Below are 23,782 nucleotides of genomic sequence, written 5' to 3'. Positions count from 1 at the left end.
TCATTACTTTTAAACATTCTTTTGACACAAAATTAAAAAAATACAAAATGGTATATGCATAGAAAAGATTCTCGCATACCTGCTCGCAGCCTTCCATTCTGGAGTTGAGCCGTCGTTATTCACACGTACACGGGCCGCACACACAGTGGTGGCAGGACGGCACTGCTCTCTTTTCTTACGTGGTATCTCTTGACACTCACTCCAAATGGACATCTAGATCTTGGTTCAAGCTGCATGGTCAGAATATCACATATGCATGGACTTAGCACATGGTCTGTTTCCTTATTGAAGGACATTTAAAGTATTTTCTATGTGTGCGAGAACAGTACTAGAAATCATTCTACGTGAGTGAATGGAACTTACTGGGTCAAAGGTGTGGGCATTTTCAAATTTAATATACCCTCACAAATTTACCTGAGAGACCATCATTTCACAATGTCTCAGATCCCTCGAGCTGACCTCCCTCACCAGAGCCCACCAGCCTGTCCCCCATCACTGCTGGGCCTCTCACTCTCACATGGCCCAACTGTCACCTCTGCCCCCTCCAGCCCTTTCTGAATTCAGTCTGTGGTTGACAAAACCTCCATCTCCTAAACGTTCTTGCTAGGCGGTCCTAACACCTGCACTCCTCTTCCCCTGAACTTCCCGGGCTGCTGCATGAGGCCTGGGCCTGGCCACTGCCTGGTTTCTCCTTCCAAACCCACCACAGGGTGCCCGTGCCTCCGTGGAGGGGGCAGAGGCCCGCTGCTCACTTCGTGACCCTCCCCCTGGGGCTGCCTCTGGGGCGAGGCCCTCCCTTCTGCCCATTGCTGCTTCCAGGCCATGCTCCTTCCATGCTGCTGGACACCCCGGCGGGGGTGCGCCCTTCTCACTGGCTGGCCCACCTCCAGGCCCCAGGGCTGTCCTGCACTCAGGGCCTCCATCACCGGCTCCTGTCACCGTCCCTGACTGCTGGACGACCATCAGGTCTTGTCTCCCATGCTCTGGCCCCAGTTCCCCGTCTGTCCTCACCCAGATCATCATTGCCAACAGCTGCGCCCTCCAAGCTTACCTCCTAAATCTTCATGTTACATGACCCCCCACCCTCCAGCCTAGGGCCATGGTCACCGTCACAACCAATGTCTCCCCCGGCACCACACCTATGGCCAGCCCTCACCTGCCCCCACTCCCTGTGCCCTCGATCCCGCCCTCTCCTGGGATATTAGGGCCTTGCTGCAGGACGATGCCCAGTCACCTGCCACTGAAATGCAGCTCTGCTCCTGCGACCTCTCGGAGTCATTCTCAGCCGCTGTTCATCTGTTCTTGAAAGCAGGTCTGCCCTCACGGTACCCGTTTCCTCTGCTCCCACTCTCTTAAAGCTAATGAAGAACTCACTTATCCAAAGGCTTGTTGCTGGTCTTCTTGCTGACTTCTAGTCTGTTAACATTAAACTCATCAGTACTTTGTCGTACATTTTATCCAAGATGGTTCCAGTTTTTTTTTTTTTTTTGAGATGGAGTTTTGCTCTGTCATCCAGGCTGGAGTGCAGTGGCGCAATCTCAGCTCACTGTAAGCTCCGCCTCCCGGGTTCACGCCATTCTCCTGCCTCAGCCTCCCCAGCAACTGGGACTACAGACGCCTGCCGCCACGTTGGGCGCTTTTTTTTGTATTTTCAGTACAGACGGGGTTTCACTGTGTTAGCCAGGATGGTCTCGATCTCCTGACCTCGTGATCTGCCCGCCTCAGCCTCCCAAAGTGCTGGGATTACAGGCATGAGCCACCGTGCCCGGCAAGGGTTCCCGTTTTTTTAACCTTGTTTTCCCCCATGTTGACTTTAAAAGATGTCATTTAATGTCAATCCTTTTTAAAAAAAATCGATGTGAATTCACTAGATCACTTAGTGGAAAAACACAAATAAAGGGGCAACGGGTACAAAAATCTTAGAAAGGAGGACTATATTTTTCTTTTTCTGAGTTCTATTGTACAGCATGGTGAATACAGTCAAAAATTGAGTATTGTACATTTCAAAATTGCTAAGAGAAAATTTCAGATGTTCTCACTACAAAAATGTTAAGTATTTGAGGTGATGGATGTAACTAGCTTGACTAGTCCACATTGTATGCATAATTTATAAGATCACTTTATACTCTATAAATTTATACAATAATAGTCAATTTACAAAAAAAGTATCTTATGATTATGGTTTCATATATGTATTTTTTTTTACACATAAATACTTGACCACTTGGAACTTCCCTTAGTATAAAAAGGAGTCTAATCCAACTTTTCTCTTTTCAAGGTGGCCCAAACTTCCGAGCATGGGTACTTGTTGCAAAGTTCCAGTTCCTGATCACACACGGCCCCTTTGTGCCACGCCGAATTCCTGTGTATTTGGCTTACTTGTGGACTTTCTTGTTCCAGGAATCTTTTTAAAGGGCCAGCATCATGCTGTTTCAATTACAATGTTCTAAAAACAGCAGAATTTAAAACAATTTGACTAGTCTGGCATATTTGCTTTTCTGTTTTAACTTCAGAATCCGCTTGTGTTTTAAAGGAAGGTTTTACATCTTAAGATACTGTATAGCAAAATGTGAGAATAAACAGAACTTTCACTTATTCAGGGCCTGTGTTCCTTAGTAATGTTATAATACCTTTCACATAGGTGTTTCCCTATTTGTTACTAGGTATTTTATCTTTTTTTGGGGTTGCTATTGAAAAAATGACTTCTGGTCAGGTGCAGTGTCTCATGCCTGTAATCCCAGCATTTGGGGAGGCTGAGGTGGGAGGTTGGCTTGAGGCCAGGAGTACAAACAGCCTTGGCAACATAGCAAGACACTGCCTCTATAAAAAATACAATAAAAATTATCTGGGCGTGGTGATGTACACCTGTAGGCCCAGCTACTCAGGAGGCTGAGAAGAGAGGATTGCTTGAGCCCAGAAGGTAGAGGCTGCCGTGAGACATGATCATGCCACTGCACTCCAGTCCAGGTGACAGTTAAGACCCTGTCTCTAAATAAAAATAAAAAATGACCCTCCATTATAGCCTGTATTTATAGGAAAGCTACTGATGTTTGTTTTTGTTAATTTTGTGTCTGGTTAACTTGGTGAATTCTTTCTTCAGTCACAGCTTTTCATTTGCTCCTTAGATGACCTGGGTATGCAACCATCTAACCTGCAAGTAATTTCACCTTCTCCTTTCCACTTTTACAGCATTTCTGTCTAAGTGCTGTTTCTTTTTCAATGATTTCTTCTATACTATTTGTTTTACCACACTGACCTTTAACAATAAAACATTAAATATTGCTAAATAAGAGAATAGATATAAATAGATTTTCCTTTCTTTTATAAAACAGAAACAGGCAGGCCGGGCATGGTGGCTCATGCCTGTAATCCCAGCACTTTGGGAGGCCAAGGCGGGCAGATCACCTGAGGTTAGGAGTTCAAGACCAGTCTGGCCAACATGGTGAAACTCCGTCTCTACAAAAATACAAATATTAGCTGGGCATGATGGCGGGTGCCTGTAATCCCAGCTACTTGGGAGACTGAGGTGGGAGAACTGCTTGAACCCAGGAGGCAGAGGGTGCAGTGAGCTGAGATTGCACCACTGCACTCCAGCTTGGGCAACAGAGCAAGACTCCACCTCAATTAAAAATAAATAAACTAAAATGGAAACAGGATCTCCCTATGGTGCCCAGGATGGTCTGGAACTCGGGCTCAAACGATCCTCCCACCTTGCCCTCCCATAGCTGGGACTACAGGCGTGAGCCACTGTGCTCGAATGAAACAAAGGCACAGCACAACGAATCGTCCAAGTAAAAAAGACCCACTTGTCACTACCTGGCCCCACTGGTATTTTGTGGTAGAGGTGGCCAGGAAAGAATAATCACTTGAGAGGGGACAGGTGCTCCCTGCTCTGACTTCTGTCTAGTGCACTAGTAGTCAAAGCTGCTAAAGAGTTATGAAGAATGTGTCATTTGCATATCACAAAGTTTTATTAATGTAATTTTAAGGCCAATTAAACTAATTTTATTCAAAGTAAGTCTACATTAAATTACAATATTAACAATCTCTAGACACAACGAACTTATAAGAAAAAAAAATAGAAATCTGTTTGGTCTTTCTTAGACCACATATCATGGAACTCATAAATGAAAATTTTCAAAGATAGAAATGACAAGTAAAGAGTGAGGATTTTAATATGGAAACCCACAAGGTGTCATATTTCAAACCCGCATGTTTCAAAAAGAGACTCTTAATAATTTAGCACAAAATCAAATTATATAAACTTGGTATATTCCAGAAAATATTGCTTTAAACACTTATGCCATGATCAAAATTCCTTTGGTAGCTTTTAATCAAAATGAAACATGCTATTATGTAAAATATAAAGTACTTTTAAATGTTATCTCAAAAGTATCTTTGTCATAGTTACCCTTCTAACATCACTACTGAACTTTCCTTTCACTGTTCAACCTCATGTATATATACACAACACAAAACCAGGTACCAACAAAATCCTTTTAATCTTTCCACAAAATAACCTCTGCTTCACAACATCAAGACTTTAAGTCTCCACAAACTTTTTACAGTTTACAGCAGAGAACAAGGATCGTCCCTGCGCATGACTGTAAAAACCAAACCAAACTTTATTATTGCAATCACACAAATACTGCAATTAAAAAAAATCAAAGAGCAGTTACCCCAATGCAAAAAAACAGGGACTGCCAGACTCAATCTTAGAATGGAAACACAAACACACTAGCCCCAAACCCTAAAACAGAGATTCACAAGGAACTCAGCTGAAACGAACAGACGCAGCAGGGCGGACACCATGGCCTTGGCACCTCAGGGAGCTCACTTAGAAACCTGACTTACGAAAAATCAGCCATCAAAGTTTACAACTTTTGGAAATACATGAAACAGAGAGGGGCCAGTGGCTAGGGTGCGTCATCCATTCACCAGCTTTGAACCCTGGCTCTTTCTAATGTTCACCCACGAAGGGCCCTTGTTTTCACTCTAAATGCTGATCATCTGAGCGAGCTGTCTTCAGGGATACCTAAGGAATCTTCAGAGCTAAAAAATGCAGCATCTAGGGTCTTCTTCATTGTGCACTCATGATCACACACGAGAATAAACCAAACTTGCAGCTTTTTGACACAAGAACAAGACCTTTTAAAGGAACTTCTCTTTAGTAACATCTTCTTGTCCAATCTCAAAGTTATTTTGCACAGAGTAACAGAAACAATTTAAATGCCTAAAAGAACTAGAGGAAAAACTGGAGGGAAAAAGATACATCTGCAGGTTGAAGTCTTGAGCCTTGTGAAAGACGACCCAGGAGCCACCTCCCTTCCTTCGCCTTCCAATGTCCACAGCTGGATCAATCAGAGTCCCAGAAATGGCACAGGTGTGCTTCCTGCTCTGAGGGTACATTCTAGTGTTTCATGAAGGGGAACCGTCTGCAGATGCGTCAGGCCACGTAGTGGTACTGATTCGGATTGTCTTTGTCTCTCTCCATATAGTCTCTGTCTATCAGAGATTCAATTCTCTTTTTCAAATCTCCAGGCTAAAAAAGAAGAATAAAACTCCCCTAATTACAGTGGCATTAAATTTACAAACATTTACATACAAGGGGTATATGCATGAAGTATGTAACTATACTTATAGAAATATATATACAAATAGATATTTATATGAAAATCATTTATAATTATACACATATTTATGAAATGAACAAAACTTTCTATTTTAAAGACAAAGTTAACATTATCTCTTGATAAAAAAAGCGTCCATGTGAGTTTATGGTCAGAGCGTGGCTTCCTGAGGGAAACGTGAAACTTGTGAAATGTACATACATCATCTGCCATCAGTAAGGGCACATATAAGCGAGGCAGACCCGACATCTGCCATCAGTAAGGGCACGTATAAGCAAGGCAGACCCGACATCTGCCATCAGCAAGGGCACGTATAAGCAAGGCAGACCCGACATCTGCCATCAGCAAGGGCACGTATAAGCGAGGCAGATCCAACATCTGCCATCAGCAAGGGCACGTATAAGCGAGGCAGATCCGACATCTGCCATCAGCAAGGGCACGTATAAGCGAGGCAGACCCGACATCTGCCATCAGTAAGGGCACATATAATAAGCGAGGCAGATCTGACATCTGCCATCAGCAAGGGCACGTATAAGCGAGGCAGACCCGACATCTGCCATCAGCAAGGGCACATATAAGCGAGGCAGACCCGACATCTGCCATCAGTAAGGGCACGTATAAGCGAGGCAGATCCGACATCTGCCATCAGTAAGGGCACGTATAAGCGAGGCAGATCCGACATCTGCCATCAGTAAGAGCATATAAGCAAGGCAGACCCAACATCTGCCATCAGTAAGGGCACATAGAAGCGAGTCAGACCCGACATCTGCCATCAGTAAGGGCACATATAAGCGAGGCAGATCCGACATCTGCCATCAGTAAGGGCACGTATAAGCGAGGCAGACCCGACATCTGCCATCAGTAAGGGCACGTATAAGCGAGGCAGATCCGACATCTGCCATCAGTAAGGGCACGTATAAGCGAGGCAGACCCGACATCTGCCATCAGTAAGGGCACGTATAAGCGAGGCTGACCCGACATCTGCCATCAGTAAGGGCACGTATAAGCGAGGCAGATCCGACATCTGCCATCAGTAAGGGCACGTATAAGCGAGGCAGACCCCACATCTGCCATCAGTAAGAGCATATAAGCAAGGCAGACCCGACATCTGCCATCAGTAAGGGCACGTATAAGCGAGGCTGACCCGACATCTGCCATCAGTAAGGGCACGTATAAGCGAGGCAGATCCGACATCTGCCATCAGTAAGGGCACGTATAAGCGAGGCAGACCCCACATCTGCCATCAGTAAGAGCATATAAGCAAGGCAGACCCGACATCTGCCATCAGTAAGAGCACATAAGCGAGGCAGACCCGATCACGTGACACATTTTTATTTGAAAGGAACATCTCAACATGTCTTACTGGGGCACTTTTATCCTTTGAAAGGATGCTTCTGCCTAAGTACTGTATTTTATTTTTTTTATTTATTTTGAGATGGGGTCTCATTTTGTCGCCCAGGCTGGAGTGCAGTGGTGCGATCTCAGCTCACTGCAGCCTCCACCTCCTGGACTCAAGCAATCTTCATGCTTCAGCCTCCCCAGTAGCTGGGACCACAGGCTGCACACCACCATGCCTGGCTAATTTTATTTTTTGTAGAGAAGGGGTCTCACTATGTTGCCCAGGCTGGTCTCAAATTCCTGGGCTCAATCAATCCGCCTGCCTCAGCTCCCAAAGTGCTGGGATCGCTGGCGTGAGGCAGTGCGCCTGGCCTGTATTTTTATTCTCGTTTATTTACATAGTTATTGCATGCCATGTCCACGTAAGTGAAACTACAATCCCCAGTGTTCCTGCACTAAGAGTAGGTGACTGAGGAGACGAATCCACAGCCACAGCCTGTCTCTGCCCAGAGGGAACAGCCACTCCAGCTCTGCTGTATTAGGAAGAAAATCTGTGTGAGCACTTACGTGCAAGGCTCTCCCTATACAAGAGAGACCCTCTATTTTCCAAACAAACTTCACCTTCTATTCAGTGATAAGCCACACATTTTACAAGATGTGGCTGAGGCTGGGCGCGGTGGCTCACGCCTGTAATCCCAGCACTTTGGGAGGTTGAGGCAGGCGGATCACGAGGTCAGGAGTTTGAGACCAGCCTGACCACACGGTGAAACCCTGTCTCTACTAAAAATACAAAAACTAGCTGGGTGTGGTGGCACGTGCCTGTAAGCCCAGCTACTCAGGAGGCTGAGGCAGGAGAATTGCTTGAACCCGGGAGGCAGAGGTTACAGTGAGCCGAGATCGTGCCACTGCACTCCATCCTGGGGGACAGCAAGACTCCATCTCAAAGAAAAAAAAAAACCCAACTACCCCTGAGAGCAGAGCGGGCGCCCTGGTCTGCCACACTCTACCCCTGAGAGCAGAGTGGGCGCCCTGGTCTGCCACTCTCTACCCGAGAGCAGAGCAGGCGCCCTGGTCTGCCACACCCCACCCTTGCTCGCTTCTGCTTTGCGCTGGGCCTGATTGTTTGCAGTGGCAACAGGAGACTTGCTCCAGCTGGTGGGAGGAAGGGGCAGTGAACCTGATGGTGCTTTTGGAGCTTCCCAGGGCCCTGAGGACGGCACCTCACCTCTGCAGGGAAGGGGGCAAATGCGGGCTGATGGACAGTGGCACTTCCACCAGACTCTTAAGTGTTCGACTATTTAGTGCATCTCAACTTTATTCCCTTGATGGAATGGGAGGCTCAAACTGCACAACATGGAATCTGGGGACTTTCCCTCCAAAGCACGTGTGGCCGGTCCTGTCCCTGAGAGGCCAGGCGTCATCAGAGTTCAGTGTTTCCTGGGTTGATAAATACATGTAAAAAACGTTTCATAATACTTTCCCGGCTTATCCTGCATCCCACACGTGGCAGGACAGTAAATCTCAGTTCTGAAAACACAACGCGGGTTGACAGGCCTGGGCTGACTTTCATAAGAAACAGCAACAGTAGACTATTACCGTGGTGGAAAACGTGGTGTAGCCTGTAAACGCTGAGTAAGTTAGTTATTGTTATCATTTCCTTAAAATCTTGTGATGTAACCTTGACCGCTACTACTATGAGAAAAGTGTTCAGCTTTCCATGTCCCATCTACCTCTTCCCTTCCTGAAAATATGAACAAGCGCGCACCATCCCTGGGAAGGAGAGTTTTAGGGCTCTATCATTTCTGCAGTGGCGATGAGCAACACCTGGAATAAAGAGCTTCACATTTGCCAGTTTTTCTACATTCAGTGTATACACAAAGCACCATGAATAATGCAGGTCAAATGATATGACTGAACATAGAATTAAACATGCTTTGTCAATTGTTTAGCAAATACTACAAATTTAATTATGCTAATGTTACATTTACCTTTACTGGAAATTTCAGCTGATTATATAATTCAGAAACTAGAAGATTATGACCAAGAGTCTTTCTCATCTTCATTATTCTGACGATAGCAGCATCAATCTGATATTGTCTATCCTGAAACACTCTCTCAGTGGTGCTAACCTGTTCCTCAACCTGTACAAAAAAGAAAAAAAAAGTTAAGTGTAAAACTGTATTTTCTTTTTATTTTTTGAGATGGAGTCTCACTCAGTCGCCTGGGCTAGAGTGCAATGGTGTGATCTCGGCTCACTGCAACCTCCGCCTCCCAGGATCAAGCGATTCTCTCGCCTCAGCCTCCCGAGTAGCTGGGATCACAGGCACCCGCTGTCATGCCCGGCTACTTTTTGTATTTTTGTACAGGCAGGGTTTCACTATGTTGGCCAGGCTGGTTTTGAACTCCTGACCTCAGATGATCCGCCCACCTTGGCCTCCCAAAGTGCTGGGATTACAGGTGTGAGCCACCACACCTGGCCTATATTTCAATATTAATGACTTGATGTTACCGAATTTGATGGGAAATGGTTTTTTTTTTTTTTTTTTTGAGACGGAGTCTCGCTCTGTCACCCAGGCTGGAGTGCAGTGGCGCGATCTCGGCTCACTACAAGCTCCGCCCCCCGGGTTCACGCCCTTCTCCTGTCTCAGCCTCTCAAGTAGCTGGGACTACGGCGCCCCCCCCACCACGCCCGGCTCATTTTTGTATTTTTAGTAGAGACAGGGTTTCACCATGTTAGCCAGGCTGGTCTCGATCTCCTGACCTCGTGATCCACCTGGCTCGGCCTCCCAAAGTGCTGGGATTACAGGCGTGAGCCACCGTGCCCGGCCGGAAATGTTCTTTTGATGCAAAGAAAGGTCAGACATTGGATGAATCCTACTTTATTATGCATGTTTATTTGTTGTAGTAAAAGGTACCTTCCGAGAATAGCAAAACTCCAAAACCAAAACTTAAAAAATATTTTTAAAAGTTATTTTCCTTATAAGAAAGCTGCAACAACTCTATGTGTGATGTAGATTAAAACTAGCAGCACAGTAAACAAAACATAATGACCATCAGGATATATTCCAGAAATGTTAAGTGTTGATCAACATTAGGAAATCTGTGAATATAAGTGAGAGCATTGTAGCAGTTGAAAGGTTAGATTATATGACCATCTTGATAGATGCTGAAAAGGCATGATAAAACTGAAAATGGATTTTTTGATTTAAAACAAACATTAGCATACAAGGATGAATAAAAAAGAATCTGAACATGATAAAACATGGTTATCAGAAACAAACAGCAAATACTAGAGACAACTTAACCTTAGTCCAACAGGAACCTGATGGGGATCTGCAGTTGAAATGAGGGCTGGGGGAAGGTCTGTGCATACACATGAGGCAAGTATGCTTCAGGATGGGAGAGACTCCAAGCTTTCATCACATTTTCAACAGGATCCATGACCCCCAAAAAGTTAACATCCTCTGAACTAGAGATAAAATTAGGAAGCTCAGCTGCACTGCTATTCCTTAAAAACATTACTTTAGAGGTTCTAACTATGCAATACAGGAACAGACTAAAGAGGTATATTGAAAAGGTGCAGACAAAACGATCATTATTTGTAGATGAGCTGGAAAATCCAAGAAAATCAACAGAAAAACTTTCAAAGCTAAAGAGTTTTGTAAAGTGGCTGGAAATAAAATAAATATACAAAGACAAATAGCATTAATACATACATTCTGATAAAAACCGTCAGAAATGTAAAGAAAAAAGGTCCCCTTTATAAGAGATCAGCATTTCATTAGCCTGTCTTGCTTAAAACTCTAGTGGTTTTCCAAATGCTTCACGGATCTGAGCCATCTTCAGAGGGTCCAGCTGTGGCTCCCTGATCAGGCCTGTCTGGCTCAGCTTCCCCTTTTGGCAACGATGCTGCAGCCAGAGGCCTTCTTTCAGTTCCTGAGCAAAGCTAGTCACTTCTTCAGGAAAGCATTGGCTGACGACAGTATTTAATTAGACTCTCCTGCACTTCTCTACCCTAACATTTTCCTCCACTCTTACAAGTTAGTCAATGTGTGTGATCCTCTGCTACCTCTCTGCTGGAAAAAACTGAACACTCCTAGAAACAAGGACTTATTCTTTATTGTTAATGGATGAATTCTCAGTGCTTCACAGAGGACCTGGGCCACCACAGATGCTCAATAAGTATTTGTTGAATGAATGAAAATTTATGACTAGCAAGAAATATGCAAGACTTACAGAAGAAAACTAGAAAGCTCTGAGAAAAAGATTTGTATGTATTTACATATATACACATATGTATGAATCACAAGATTTAATACGATAAAGATAAAAGCTCTGCAAATTAATGCAATATGGATTAAAAATGTCAATGTTCTTATTTGGGGGAGCAAAGGTGTGATACAATTATTGTCAAGTTCATTGGAAGAATAAAGTTATAGGAATAGCTACATTAATTAAAAGAACCTGGTGCCAGGCATGGTGGCTCACGGCTGTAATCCCAGCACTTTGGGGGGGTCAAGGTAGGAAGACTGATTGAGCCCAGGAGTTCAAGACCAGCCTGGGTAACATGGCAAGGCCTCATCTCTACAAAAAATACAAAAAATTAGCTGGGCGTGGTGGCATATGCCTGAGGCTGAGGTGGGAGGATTGCTTGAGCCCAAGAGGTTGAGGCTGCAGTGAGCTATGATCACACCACTGTACTCCAGCCTGGGCAACACTGTCTCAAAAAACAAAACAAAACAAAACAAAAAAAATGGCTGGCTATGAAATAGATACAGAATTTATAGAAGAGAACTGAGAAACTGACCTATAGGAATTTGATACATAATAAGGTGATAATTCAAATAACTTGTTCAAGGATGATATTTTAAATTTGGTTTTGGAAAGGATGGGGGCAGTTAGACTGTTTTCAGATACTAAAATAATTTCTGCAACATGAAAAGAAAGATTTAAATGTAAAAACTTCTAGAAAAATAACATACTATAAATGTTTTTTAAAACTCTGGTTAAGGGAATTTGTCTCTTAGGCCAATGATATGGTTTTGAATATGTGTCCCCTCAAAATCTCATGCTGAAATGTGGTCTCCAGTGTTGGAGATGGGACCAGGTGGGTGGGGGCAGGTCCCTCATGAATGGCTTGGGCCCTCCCCTTGGTGATGAGATCTGGTCGTTTAAACATGTGGGGCACCTCCCTCCCTGTTCTTGCTCATGCTTTTGCCATGTGAGACACCTGCTCCCCTTGCATGACTGGAAACTTCCTGAGGCCTCGTCAGAAGCTGAGGTGATGCTGGCGCCATGCTTCCTGTACAGCCTGCAGAACCGTGAGCCAATTAAACTTCTCTTCTTTATAAATTACCCAGTTTCAGGTATTTCCTTATAGCAATACAAGAATGGCCTAATACAGCATTACACGTTAAGTCAGAAACCATAAAAGAAAAGGAGACTATATTTGAGAACTTAAAAACTGTTATGTGAAAAAAAACCCAATAAAAACAACAAAATTATCTGTCAAAAATGACAAAGCAGGCTGGGCATGGTGGCTCACGCCTGTAATCTCAGCATTTTGGGAGGCCGAGATGGGTGACTCACCTGAGGTCAGGAGTTTGAGACCAGCCTGGCCAACATGGTGAAACCCCGTCTCTACTAAAAATAGAAAACTTAGTTGAGTGTGGTGGCACACGCCTGTAGTCCCAGCTACTCGAGAGGCTGAGACAGGAGAATCTCTTGAACCCGGAGGACGGAGGTTGCGGTGAGTGAGATTGTACCACTGCACTCCAGCCTGGACGACAAGAGTGAAATGCAAAAACAACAAACAAAAAAAAACACGAAAAAAAAAAGGGACAAAGCATTAATATCCTTAATATATAAAGAAAACCTACTAATCAGTAAGAGAAAAAACATTATAATGAATGCATATGACTTGAAAAGCAATTAGAAAAAGAAAAATACAAATGGCTAAGCATAAAAAGAGCAGCATCAACATGTATGAAGTGCTTACAGGTGTGTGGCAAAGAGCTTTCTAAACGATTCATTTAATTCTCACAACTTGAGGTAGTAGTATGTCTATTTTAAATATGAGAAACTGAGCATTAGAAAGATTATATAATTTGTATAAACTACTGAGTGGTAGAAAGATGCTGTAAAGAATCAGAAATCAAAATGAAAACTGCAACAAACTATCTTTGGGCTGCTCAGAACAGGGTGAGCAAAGGACAGGTGGAGGTGGGGGCAGACACTGTGCTCTGGTGAAATCTGCCAGACTTCAACTTGGAAAAGAGCAAACTAAGACAAGTACACATTATTTTACCCAGCAGCTCCAGAGCAAGAATCACACTAAAGAAACAATCTAACAAGTGCACAGAAATGTCTGTGCCAGGGTGTTGAACGTAATCTTATTTTCAGGAGGGGCAGTGGAGGAATGTTAGTGCCTGTGGCCGAGGGCACTGCCAGCCCTGGTGGGTCTACACAACCGGCACTGTGCTCCTCCAACAAGTCCTGGCCAGGAGAAGACTGTGATCAGCAATGAAAACTGGCTACAGGAGGGCCCTGACAGGTGCCATATGTACAGTGATCCCAGGTGTTTTTTCTTTTGTAGAGTTTGGGGTCTCACTGCATTGCTCAGGCTGGCCTCAAACTCCCGGGATCAAGCGACGCTCCCGAGTAGCTGAGACTATGGGTGCATGTCACTGTGCCTGGCTTAGTGATCCCACTAAAAAAAAAGTTTACATACACTCACACCACAGAAAAAGGCTGTGACCACAAACAAAAAGGGCAATAGTGGTTACCTTCGGGAGAAAGAACTGATAGACCTTCTCACTTTTGCCCACTATAAAAGGTGCACCCTCAAAGGAGTTAAAAACTTAAGTCCACATAAAAACCTGCACAGAAATGTTTATAGCAGCTTTAGTCATCATCACCAAAACCTGGAAACAACCAGATGTCCTTCAGTAGGTGAAGGGATAAGTTGTGATGCATCCAGACAATGGAGAATCCTTCAGTGCAAAAAGCAGAGTTACCCAGCCATGAAAAGACATGGTGAACCTTAAATGCGTTCTAATAAATAAAGAAGCCAATCTGAAAAGGCTATATACACTATGACTCCAACTGTATGGCATTCAGGAAAGGGCAAAACTATGGTGACAGTAACAGGGTCAGGGGTTGCCAGGGGCTCGGAGGGAGACAGGGATACAGTGACAGAACATAAGAGAATTTTTAGGGCAATGAAACTGTCCTGTATGATCCTATAATGGTGGATACATAACATTATACATTTACCCAGACCCACAGAATGTACAACACCAAGAGTGAACCATATCAGATTCTATTACCATAGAAAGTGTGGATAATTTTCGAAACCCTATGACCACGGGGAGTTCTGGCTTAGCACACAACTTTTTTGTGAATAGGAATAACATTAAGTGGCTTTTTTTCTGATTTTCTTTCCTACTGAGAATGTGAAGTTAATGAAAGCGACATGAAGATGAGTACTCTTATAAACATTACATAGTGAAATTGGATTATTTTAGAAATGTGCTTCAGGCCTCTAACAGCCAAAAACATTACTACAAAAACAAATGATTCCCTGCTAAACCCCCTATAAGTAAAAAGAGAAAGTTTATACATACAGTTTCCTTCATCTGAATTTGATTGATCTTTATTCTAAACAACTTGTGCTTGAACTCTCCATTAAAAATGAACTTGTCTCCATCTTCCACTTCCTTTCCTTTGGGACTTTTAATCAGCACACGTGCTTTGCCACAGGCCAGTGACTGCAGCGTTCTGCGCAATTCACTATCCTCTGAATGGGAAGCAAATGCAGGCAAAGGCTGGTGTTAAACGAATCAGACTCAACAACAGTAAACGAATCATACCAAGTCTATGTCTTATCTTAAAACAAATACATGCTTTAAGAACAACTCATGGAGCTATGCACTCTGCAGTTTTCGTACCTATCCCCGTGGCCATTTTTATCTCCTCAAAGCTGAAGCCATCTCCCTCGTTGAACATGAGGAGCACCAGTGTCTGGAAGAGGGACACCTGGAATTCCTTCTTCCCCTGGAAGAGAAGGCCTCATCACACCTCTGAAGCTGTGCATGTACAATCTTTGAAAAATTAAAAGAAGCTTCTTTTTGCTCTCAAACTTTTTTTTTTTGAGAAGGAGTCTCGCTCTGTCACCCAGGCTGGAGTGCAGTGGCACAATCTCAGCTCACTGCAAGCCCCACCTCCCGGAATCACGCCATTCTCCTGCCTCAGCCTCCCGAGTAGCTGGGACTACTGGTGCCTACCAAGCCCGGCTAATTTTTTGTATTTTTAGTAGAAATGGAGTTTCACTGTGTTAGCCAGGATGGTCTCGATCTCCTGACCTTGTGATCCACCCACCTCGGCCTCCCCAAGTACTGGGATTACAGTCCAGCTTTCTTTTATACGGGACTGACTGTAACGTAGGGGTGAATGCAATTTGGCCTTATATATCCCAGGATGATCTCCTTTTCTATTCAGGAGTTAGTGCTGCAGCAACTTGCCACATGCCTCCAGGTCAGACCCGCGAGAGGCACATGAGAGTTCGGGTGACAGTTGGTGGCTCCCTCTGCGGACCCAGCCCGGACTCATCACAAGCCCATAACAAGCCCTTCCTGCACACCTGGAGAGAGCTGCAGTTGGCGGTGCTGGTACAGACCCTGTGGAGGTCAAGTTCAACTAAAGTCAGCAAGTAGGGCAAAAACTGGGGATAATAGAAATTAACTTTCCTAATACCTTAAGGAAGAGTATATATGGTTTCATGTATATGACTCTCTACAATAATAAAGTAGGTATGTATAACTTATTTGATAATGTACAGATAAGTTTATTATTAATATAACAGCTATACAAAATAGGAATTTTATGTTTTTGCTTAGTGTATATAATTGCCCTGTTTCATAAGCGCCTTTCATTGATCAGTGCATTGTATGCATTCTCCCCTCTTAAATAATCGCTCATAATAACAGCACTGCAACCACTATTCTCATTCATTAATCCGTGAAAATGTCTTATTAAGATGAGTTCCTAGAGTTGAAACTAAGGCAACAGTTCGGCAGCAGGGTTGCCAAAGTTCACGATGCCAAACTGCCCTTCCAAAAGCCCACTACAGTTTATGCTTCTTCCAGTAGTGGGCAAGAGTCCGTTTTTTTTAATTTTTTTTATTTTTTAGGCTTCATCAAATCTCTTAGTCAAAAAGTGGCATCTTACTGTATTTTACTTTGAAGCCCTCTGTTTAGCAGAGAAGTGTAATGCATCTTCACAGATATTTTTTTCAATTTTGCTTTTATGAGCTGCCTCTTCACATTCTCTGCTTTTTCAATAGGTAAATGGTTTTCTATGGATTGATTTCTTAAGAATTTTTATTGATTGGAATATTAACCCTTTAACTGTTATAAATTTTATTGACTTATAAAAGCTAGTGAATTAAAGTGAAACACTCCTTTTTTGCTACTAAAGTCCAGTAACAAAAAAATTATATTAACATATTTACAAATAATAAAAAATAAATGAAACATACAACTTACTTCTTTAAACTCCGCTTTTAAAACAGCATGTCCCAAAGTAGTTTGCCATTGAAGTTTTCGACCACTGTGCTTTCCAAGATAAAATGCCTTAAATACTTCCTGAAGTTTAATCATCTGTCAAGCATAGAAGAACAACAAAATTATGCTACACACCATCCATCTCAATAGCCCCCCATTCGATGCACAGAGTTTTACAATTTTTCACGGCTGAATTAAAAGGTCAGCTCTATATTCTGATACTTTCTGGATTCCATTATTTGTAAAAATGTCCTCAATCCTTGAACTTTGGGGCTTCTCAGTGTCAACGAGATAATGCCTGCACTGGTGTTTCATAGTACAGACCAGCTGTATTCCGTGGTCTCTGTACATACCAGGGCTTGCTGGGGCCAATGGCACAGAGTGAAGACTGGAGCCGTCAAGAAAAAGGTGTCTGAGGCCAGATCCTGTGTCTCAGCCCGGCCATGCCCGGCCCTGGCCTCGGCTGGTGTTCCCTGCAATGAGCGGGGCTCCTGCTTCCTCATCTGTGAAGGGTGACACCACAACCCCTTGCGTTGCACTGTGCAGGGGCTGATGGCAAACACCTCCATCAGGGCCTGCACAGAAAGTGCAGCACGAGTTAGTTGTTTCTATGATTAGTTTCTGGGTGAATTTCTTTTCTTTTTTGGAACACAGGCTTGCTCTGTCAGCCAGGTTGTGGTGTGATCCTAGCTTACTGCAGGCTGGATCTCCCAGGTGCAAGTGATCCACCTGCCTCAGTGTCCCGAGCAGCTGGGACTACAGGTACATGACACCAAGCCCGTTGATTTATTTTTTATTTTTTGTAGAGATGGGTCTTCTCATGCTGCCCAGGCTGGTCTTGAAATCCTGGGCCCAAGCGCTCCTCCTGCCTCGGCCTCCCAAAACGCTGGAATTAGACTGTGCCTGGCCTTGAGTGAATTTCTTACATTTTCCAAACTTTCTACTGATCTTAAAATTGTGGTTGCTGCATTTTCAAGTTCCCAGCGTTCAGTGCACCAGCCTTTCCCATCGCCCGGATCCTGCTCGTGTTTCCCGGATGCCTCTCAGGGGCAGGCTGTGCGTGACTCTCCCATGCGCGGTGCTTTCCCTGACTTCTGCATGCCCTTCCTGGTCCGTCATACCCTCCACTCTTCAGCTTGATCCTGTCTGGTGTCCACTGCACCCGGGATCTCCGACGCGTCTGTGCTGCGCATGCGAGGGCTCAGCAGTTTCGCCTCAGGAGACCATCTCTGGACAGCCCAGGGCGTGGCCTCCCCCTGCTCTCGTCCACTCCACAAATGCCAATGCTCCGGGACTCAGCATCCACCTATACGTCTTGTATGGGTCCATTCTTTCACTGCTATAAAGAAATACCTGACACTGGGTAATTTATAAAGAAGGAAAGTTTAATTGGCTCACAGTTCTGCAGGCTGTACAAGTAGCTTGGCTGTGGAGGCCTCAGGAAACTTTTAATCATGGCAGAAGGTAAGGGGAAAAAAGCAGGCACGTCTTCACATGACGGGAGCAGGGAAGAGAGAGAAGGGGGAGGTGCTACATACTTTTAAACAACCAGATCTCATGAGAACTCACTCACTACCATGAGCACAGCAAGGGGGAAATCTGCCCCCATGATCCAGTCGCTTCCCACCCGGGCCCTCCCCCAGCAGTGGTGATTACAATTCAATATGAGATTTGGGCAGGAACACAAATCCAAACCAATCCCTCCTCTCCCACACGCTCACCATTCCCTGTGTCTCTGGATGGCTTCCAAAAATCTTGGGACAAAGAAAGCATGAAATTCTAACCTCTGATCTCACAGACCTGGCCTGTGCCCCTCCCATCCCCCAGGCCCAGTTCAGTCGATCATTCCACTGTCTTTCATACATTCTCATCCCCTCAGACTTTCACACACGTGGTTTCTTCTGCTGGATCCCATATCCCATCTCCCTCATGAAACCTACTCATTTCCAGAACTGCCTCCTCAGAGAGGTCTTCTCTGACACCCTCTTAGCTCTACCAGCATCTATAGCACAGTGTGAATGTGGACTCCGGACAGGGGCTCACAGGGCAGGGCCTCTGGCTCTCTGACTCCCCATTGCAGCACTGTACATGGCACCAGCAGGTGCTGCATAAATGCCTGCTGCTCTCTAGACTTGACGTGCCCTTTTAGTTTCTCTGTGTTTCTGTCTAAGCTGTGCCCTGTCAGAAATTCCTGCTGACCTCACATCTGCTTGGCAATCTCCTCTTAATGCTTCAAAACTCAGCCCAAGAGTCACCTTTCTATGAAACCACATGTATACATCACCTGCTGCACCTACTCCCCATCTTCAATGACACCAAATCCCAGGCGCGATATCATCGATTTCATTTCATTTGTAGGTATTTCTGTATCTCTAAAGGACAGGAACTCTTTTAGGAAATGTATCTACTATGCCATTACCATACCTAAATAAAAGTCAATAATGTGATAAGCCTCTTCTTTCTTTTTGCCTTGAGAAGTACCATGGTTTGTGATAAACCTCTTAGTGCATATCTTTCCTAAAAACCATCTCCTTGGGATTCATTCCTAGGACTGGATTGGTATTAATGAGGATAGTTATCATCATAATGTTATCGTTCGGGTACTATGTGCTAGCTACCAGTCCAGGCCCAAAATGGGTCAAAGACTGAAACATATGAGCTAAAACTATAAAACTTTTGGGAGAATACATAGTGCTATTTTATTTTCTTTTTTTGAGACACGGTCTCGGATCTCACTCTGTTGCCCAGGATGGAGTACAGCGGCTTGATCACAGCTCACTGCAGCCTTAACCTCCCAGACTCAAGCAATCCTGCCACCTCAACCTCCTGAGTGGCTGGGTCTGTAGGCAGGCACCACCACATGCAGCTAATCTATTTTTTGTAGAGACGGGGCTTTACCATGTCGTCTAGGCTGTTCCTAACTCCTGGGCTCAAGTGATCTTTGGCTTCCCAAAGTGCTGAGATTACAGGTGTGAGGCAGTGCACCTGGCCTCGTCAATTTTTTGTGATGTTGATTTGGCAATGGTTTCTCAGACATGACACCAAAAGTTACAAAAGAGAAAATAAATGTGATTTTACCATAATTAAAAACTTTTGTAGAAAGCACACTATCAAGAAAGTAAAAAGACAGCCCACAGAATGGGAGAAAATACTTGCAAATCACAGATCTGATAAGGGTCTAGCATTTGGAATATAAAGAGCTCTTATAGCTTAATAACAAAAGATAAACAGCCCGGTTAAAAACTAGGCAAAGCACGTGAACAGACATTTCTCCAAAGAAGATACGCAAATGGTCAATCAGGACATGAAAAGATGCTCAACATCAACAGTCATCAAGGAAATGCAAATCAAGGCAAGATGAGAGACCAGCTCATATGGACAAGGATGGCTACAACGAAAGAGGCAGATCACAGGTGTACGTGAGAAGGTGGGAAGCTCTCGTGATTGCTAACTGGAATAAAAGCTGCTGCAGCCACTGTGGGAAACAGTCCGGCAATTCCTCAGTAACTTAAACTTCAAGTTACTGCATGACCCAGCAGTTCCACTCCCAGGTATATACCCCAAAAGAAGTGACCGCAGGTGTTCAAACTAAAACTTGTACACCCATGTTCATAGCAGCATTATTCACAGCGGCCAAAAGGTGGAAATAACCCAAATGCCCAATGTTTGGTGAATGGAGAAACCAGATGTGACCTATCGATACAATGCGATGTTATTCAGCCAGAAAAGGAATAAAGCGCTGATGTATGGCGCAGCACGCATGGAATAGAGCGCTGATGCGTGGCGCGGCACGCATGGGATAGAGCGCTGATGCGTGGCGCGGCACGCATGGGATAGAGCGCTGATGCGTGGCGCGGCACGGATGGGATAGAGCGCTGATGCGTGGCGCGCCACGGATGGGATAGAGCGCTGATGCGTGGCGCGGCACGCATGGGATAGAGCGCTGATGCGTGGCGCGGCACGCATGGGATAGAGCGCTGATGCGTGGCGCGGCACGCATGGGATAGAGCGCTGATGCGTGGCGCGGCACGCATGGGATAGAGCGCTCGTGTGGCGCGGCACGGATGGAATAAAGCGCTGATGTATGGTGCAGCACGGATGGACTTTGAAAACAGCACGCTAAGTGAAAGAAGCCAGACACAAAAGCTCACATATTGTGATTCCATTTCTGTGAACTATCTAATGTAGACAAATCCACAGAGACAGGAAGCAGATAGTGGCTGCCGGGGTCCGGAGGAGAGCAGGCTGGGGAGGAGCTGCTAATGGAATGATGGAGAAATTCTGGAATCGACAGGGGTGACAGCTCTGTAACACTGTAAATGTACCACTGGCCTTCTGTGTCCATGGGTTCCACAGCCATGGATTCAACCAATCTCAGGTCAAAAATATTTGAAAGCAAAAAAAGGATGGTTGTCTGTACTGAACATGCACTAAGTTTTTTCGTCAGTGATCCCCTAAAAGGCCAGGAAGAATCTGGACAGGTCTGTTACTGTACTGTTAACAATACAGCGTAACAACTATTTACACACCATTTGTTAAGTATTATAAATCATCTAGAGATTATTTACAGTATATGGGAGGGTATGCATAGGTTATATAAGATCTCACACTTATATAAAATAACGGACTTGAGTGTGAATTTTAGTATCTGTGGGAGTCCTGGAGCCAATAGCCCGTGGATACTGAGGAACAACTGCACTTGATGTTACTGAACCACACGCTTTAAAAAGGTAACTTGAATGTTAAAGTATATTTTACCACAATAAAAAAATACAGTATGGTAAGCTTCAAACAACTTTTGCTAGAAAACAAAAAAGTACTAAAAAAATGATGTAGGCATATCAAAGAGCAAAGGAACCAGTGTTAAGGGTGGCTCACAGACCACATATGGGACAATTTAAGCATCAAAATAAGTACATAAATTAAGAATCCCTGAGTTCATAATGATATAAAGAGAGAGAAATAAATAAGTAAATAAAGGGGGTGGAAAGAAGGGCTCTTCCTTAGAATGCCAACTTCTAAATACAGAGAAATGATAGAGCTGGAAAAAAATCCCCATTCACCAGGTAAAAATCAATTCAGCCAGGAATCGCCACACAGGTGACAGCTGGATGAGGATTAAGAGGTTTAAGTAGTCTTGAAATGTCTCCTCACAGATTATTTAGTGATTACAAAAGGAAAAACACTAACGATACGGTGGAGAAACCAGCCAGCACCTTCACAGGAGGATCCTATCGAATGTCACCAAGACACTGGGGCACGTGATAGTGCACACCTCCCGCCGGGATCCTGATGGGGACACGGGGCATCTGGCTGGACCTGCCCAACCTGAACCTACTCACAGGGAGCATCGAAGGCCGCCTGGGTCTTGGGCTCAGCTGGGTACCGGAAAAACACCACAAAGGACATATCTGAGACAACCAACAGAAATGGGGTGAAAGTATTACATCAGAGTGAATGCCCTCATTTGACAGGTGCTTATGTTCTTGGGAAATAGCCACTAGAATATTAAGGGGAAAGGGAATGGTGCAGAAGCGCAAACAACTGTGGAGACAGGAAGGGACAGCACCACGTGGCCAGCAGGGAAAGCAGGCTGCCTGGCTTTCTTTGAGCATCCCGCACATGTCTCTAAGTCTGGCTAGGACGCCTCAGAAGCAAGATCTCTCACTCACCTTCTCCCACCCCACCTTCTCCCCCAAAGTTCTCCTGGAATGAGAACTCTTCTTCCCCAAGGCAGGCCAGAGAAAACTCAAACCCCTCCTGCCCAAAGCCAGCCATAAAGCCTGGAGATACTACTCGATGCTTCCCCTGCCCTTTTGTGTAGGATCTAGATATTAAGAAGTTCTCTGACCTACCTTGCTGATAGTTAAGTCATAAGACTCTTGTTCCAGAGGTGTCCTGCCCTACACCTGGGAGGAAAGAACATTGCCCAGTGAGGCCAAGAAGAATCTGAACAGACAGGCCTTACTGGTTTCCCCGCTACTCTACTACTGTTAGATGGTACCCTTCTGTCCAGTCACATTGATAAGAGTTTGGGGGTCTGTCCCCTCTAAATCTCACAGTGAACTGTGATCTGCAGTGCTGGAGGTGGGGCCTGGTGGGAGGTGTTTGGGTCATGGGGGTGGATCCCTCATGAATGGCCTGGCGCCCTCCCTGTGGTAATGAGTTACCACGAGATCTGATTGTTAAGGAGTCTGGGACCTTCCCCAGACTCCCACCTGTTGCACCCTCTCTCTCGCCTACTCCCCCTTTGCCTTCAACCTTGAGTAAAAGCTTCCTGGGACCTCATCAGAAGTTGCACAGACACAGGTGCCATGCTTGTACAGCCTGCAGAACCATGAGCCAATGAAAACTCTTTTCTTTACAAATTACCCAGCCCCAGGTATTCCTTTACAGCAATGCAAAACAGACTCACACACCTATTTCTACATGGCTGCCCATTCTTTATCAAACCTAAGCATAACAATGGACAGTCTTCCCTGGGTCTTTGGTCTTCGTTTCTGAAGCCTGATGTGTTAAATAAAACTTTGATTAAATAAATTTGTTACAGTTTTCTCCTCCTAATTTGTCTTTTGTTAAAGGAGCATTGGCCATGACCCTCATGATGGATAAGGAAAGGAATCACACTGTCCTACCACTGTAGCTGTGTGTCTTTCTTCCCTTCTCAGCTGACGAAATCATCATTCATCTTTACTTGAGATCAGGCTTAAGGGACGCCTTTTCCAGGAAGTCTTCCATGATTCCAGGCTGGTCTCAGCCCTTTCCCTTTGCCTGGTATTAAATGAATGGTGCATGTATTGTATCTCCTGCTGATTTTAACTTCATTGAGCACAGAATTCTACCTCCGGCGTGCAAACCCTCCACTAAAGGGTTTAGTGTAGCTGAAGTAGTGGCTGACAAAGAAGGCCCTAAATAATGCCATTCCCAAGACTTCAGCACTGTCTACAATGGAAAGAAAGAACAACCAGACAAGAACCACAGCTTAATAAGCCATAACTTCCAAAACAAGTGCCTGTGCTCATGGGCCCCCTGCAGGTCAGCAGGTGGACACAGGCTGCACTGGGAGGAGCCACAGAGGGTGACAAAAGTGGTCACTTTCTCAAGCAGATTTCCAAAGACCACAAGAGCACTTTGATTTTGGACTGAGTGGGCTATTTTTAAAAACTCCGCATTCAACAATTCTTGAAGGCAACATATCTGTGCCTGGTAAGGGCATGACAGCGGGAGCGGACAGCATGCTTTCTGCACACT

The 23,782-nt window shown here is 44.7% G+C and overlaps 1 protein-coding gene and 1 long non-coding RNA gene across 3 annotated transcripts in view; both read right to left on the bottom strand.

The window, feature by feature from the left end:
* Positions 1-4,483: 4,483 nt before the first annotated feature.
* The window catches only part of CUL4A (cullin 4A), a 58,270-nt gene continuing 38,971 nt past the window's right edge, over positions 4,484-23,782 (bottom strand). For both annotated transcript variants that reach the window (XM_003314218.6, XM_003314217.6), the window contains exons 16-20: positions 16,514-16,627; positions 14,918-15,023; positions 14,594-14,766; positions 8,957-9,109; positions 4,484-5,542 (exon numbers count right to left, since the gene is read on the bottom strand). In XM_003314218.6, coding sequence (XP_003314266.1) covers positions 5,447-5,542; positions 8,957-9,109; positions 14,594-14,766; positions 14,918-15,023; positions 16,514-16,627 — 642 coding nt within the window. In that variant the 3' untranslated portion in view covers positions 4,484-5,446. The remainder of the gene's footprint in view (positions 5,543-8,956; positions 9,110-14,593; positions 14,767-14,917; positions 15,024-16,513; positions 16,628-23,782) is intronic.
* LOC134808170 (uncharacterized) lies at positions 16,711-23,779 on the bottom strand. The gene is made up of 2 exons (XR_010150588.1): positions 23,167-23,779; positions 16,711-22,440 (listed from the first exon to the last, which is right to left on the bottom strand). It is a non-coding gene; the product is annotated as an uncharacterized LOC134808170 (long non-coding RNA).

The sequence above is a fragment of the Pan troglodytes genome, chromosome 14, assembly GCF_028858775.2.
Source record: "Pan troglodytes isolate AG18354 chromosome 14, NHGRI_mPanTro3-v2.0_pri, whole genome shotgun sequence".
Lineage (NCBI taxonomy): Eukaryota > Metazoa > Chordata > Mammalia > Primates > Hominidae > Pan > Pan troglodytes.
The sequence above is the reverse complement of the archived record's forward strand: the minus strand, read 5'-3'. Positions and strand labels throughout refer to the sequence as shown.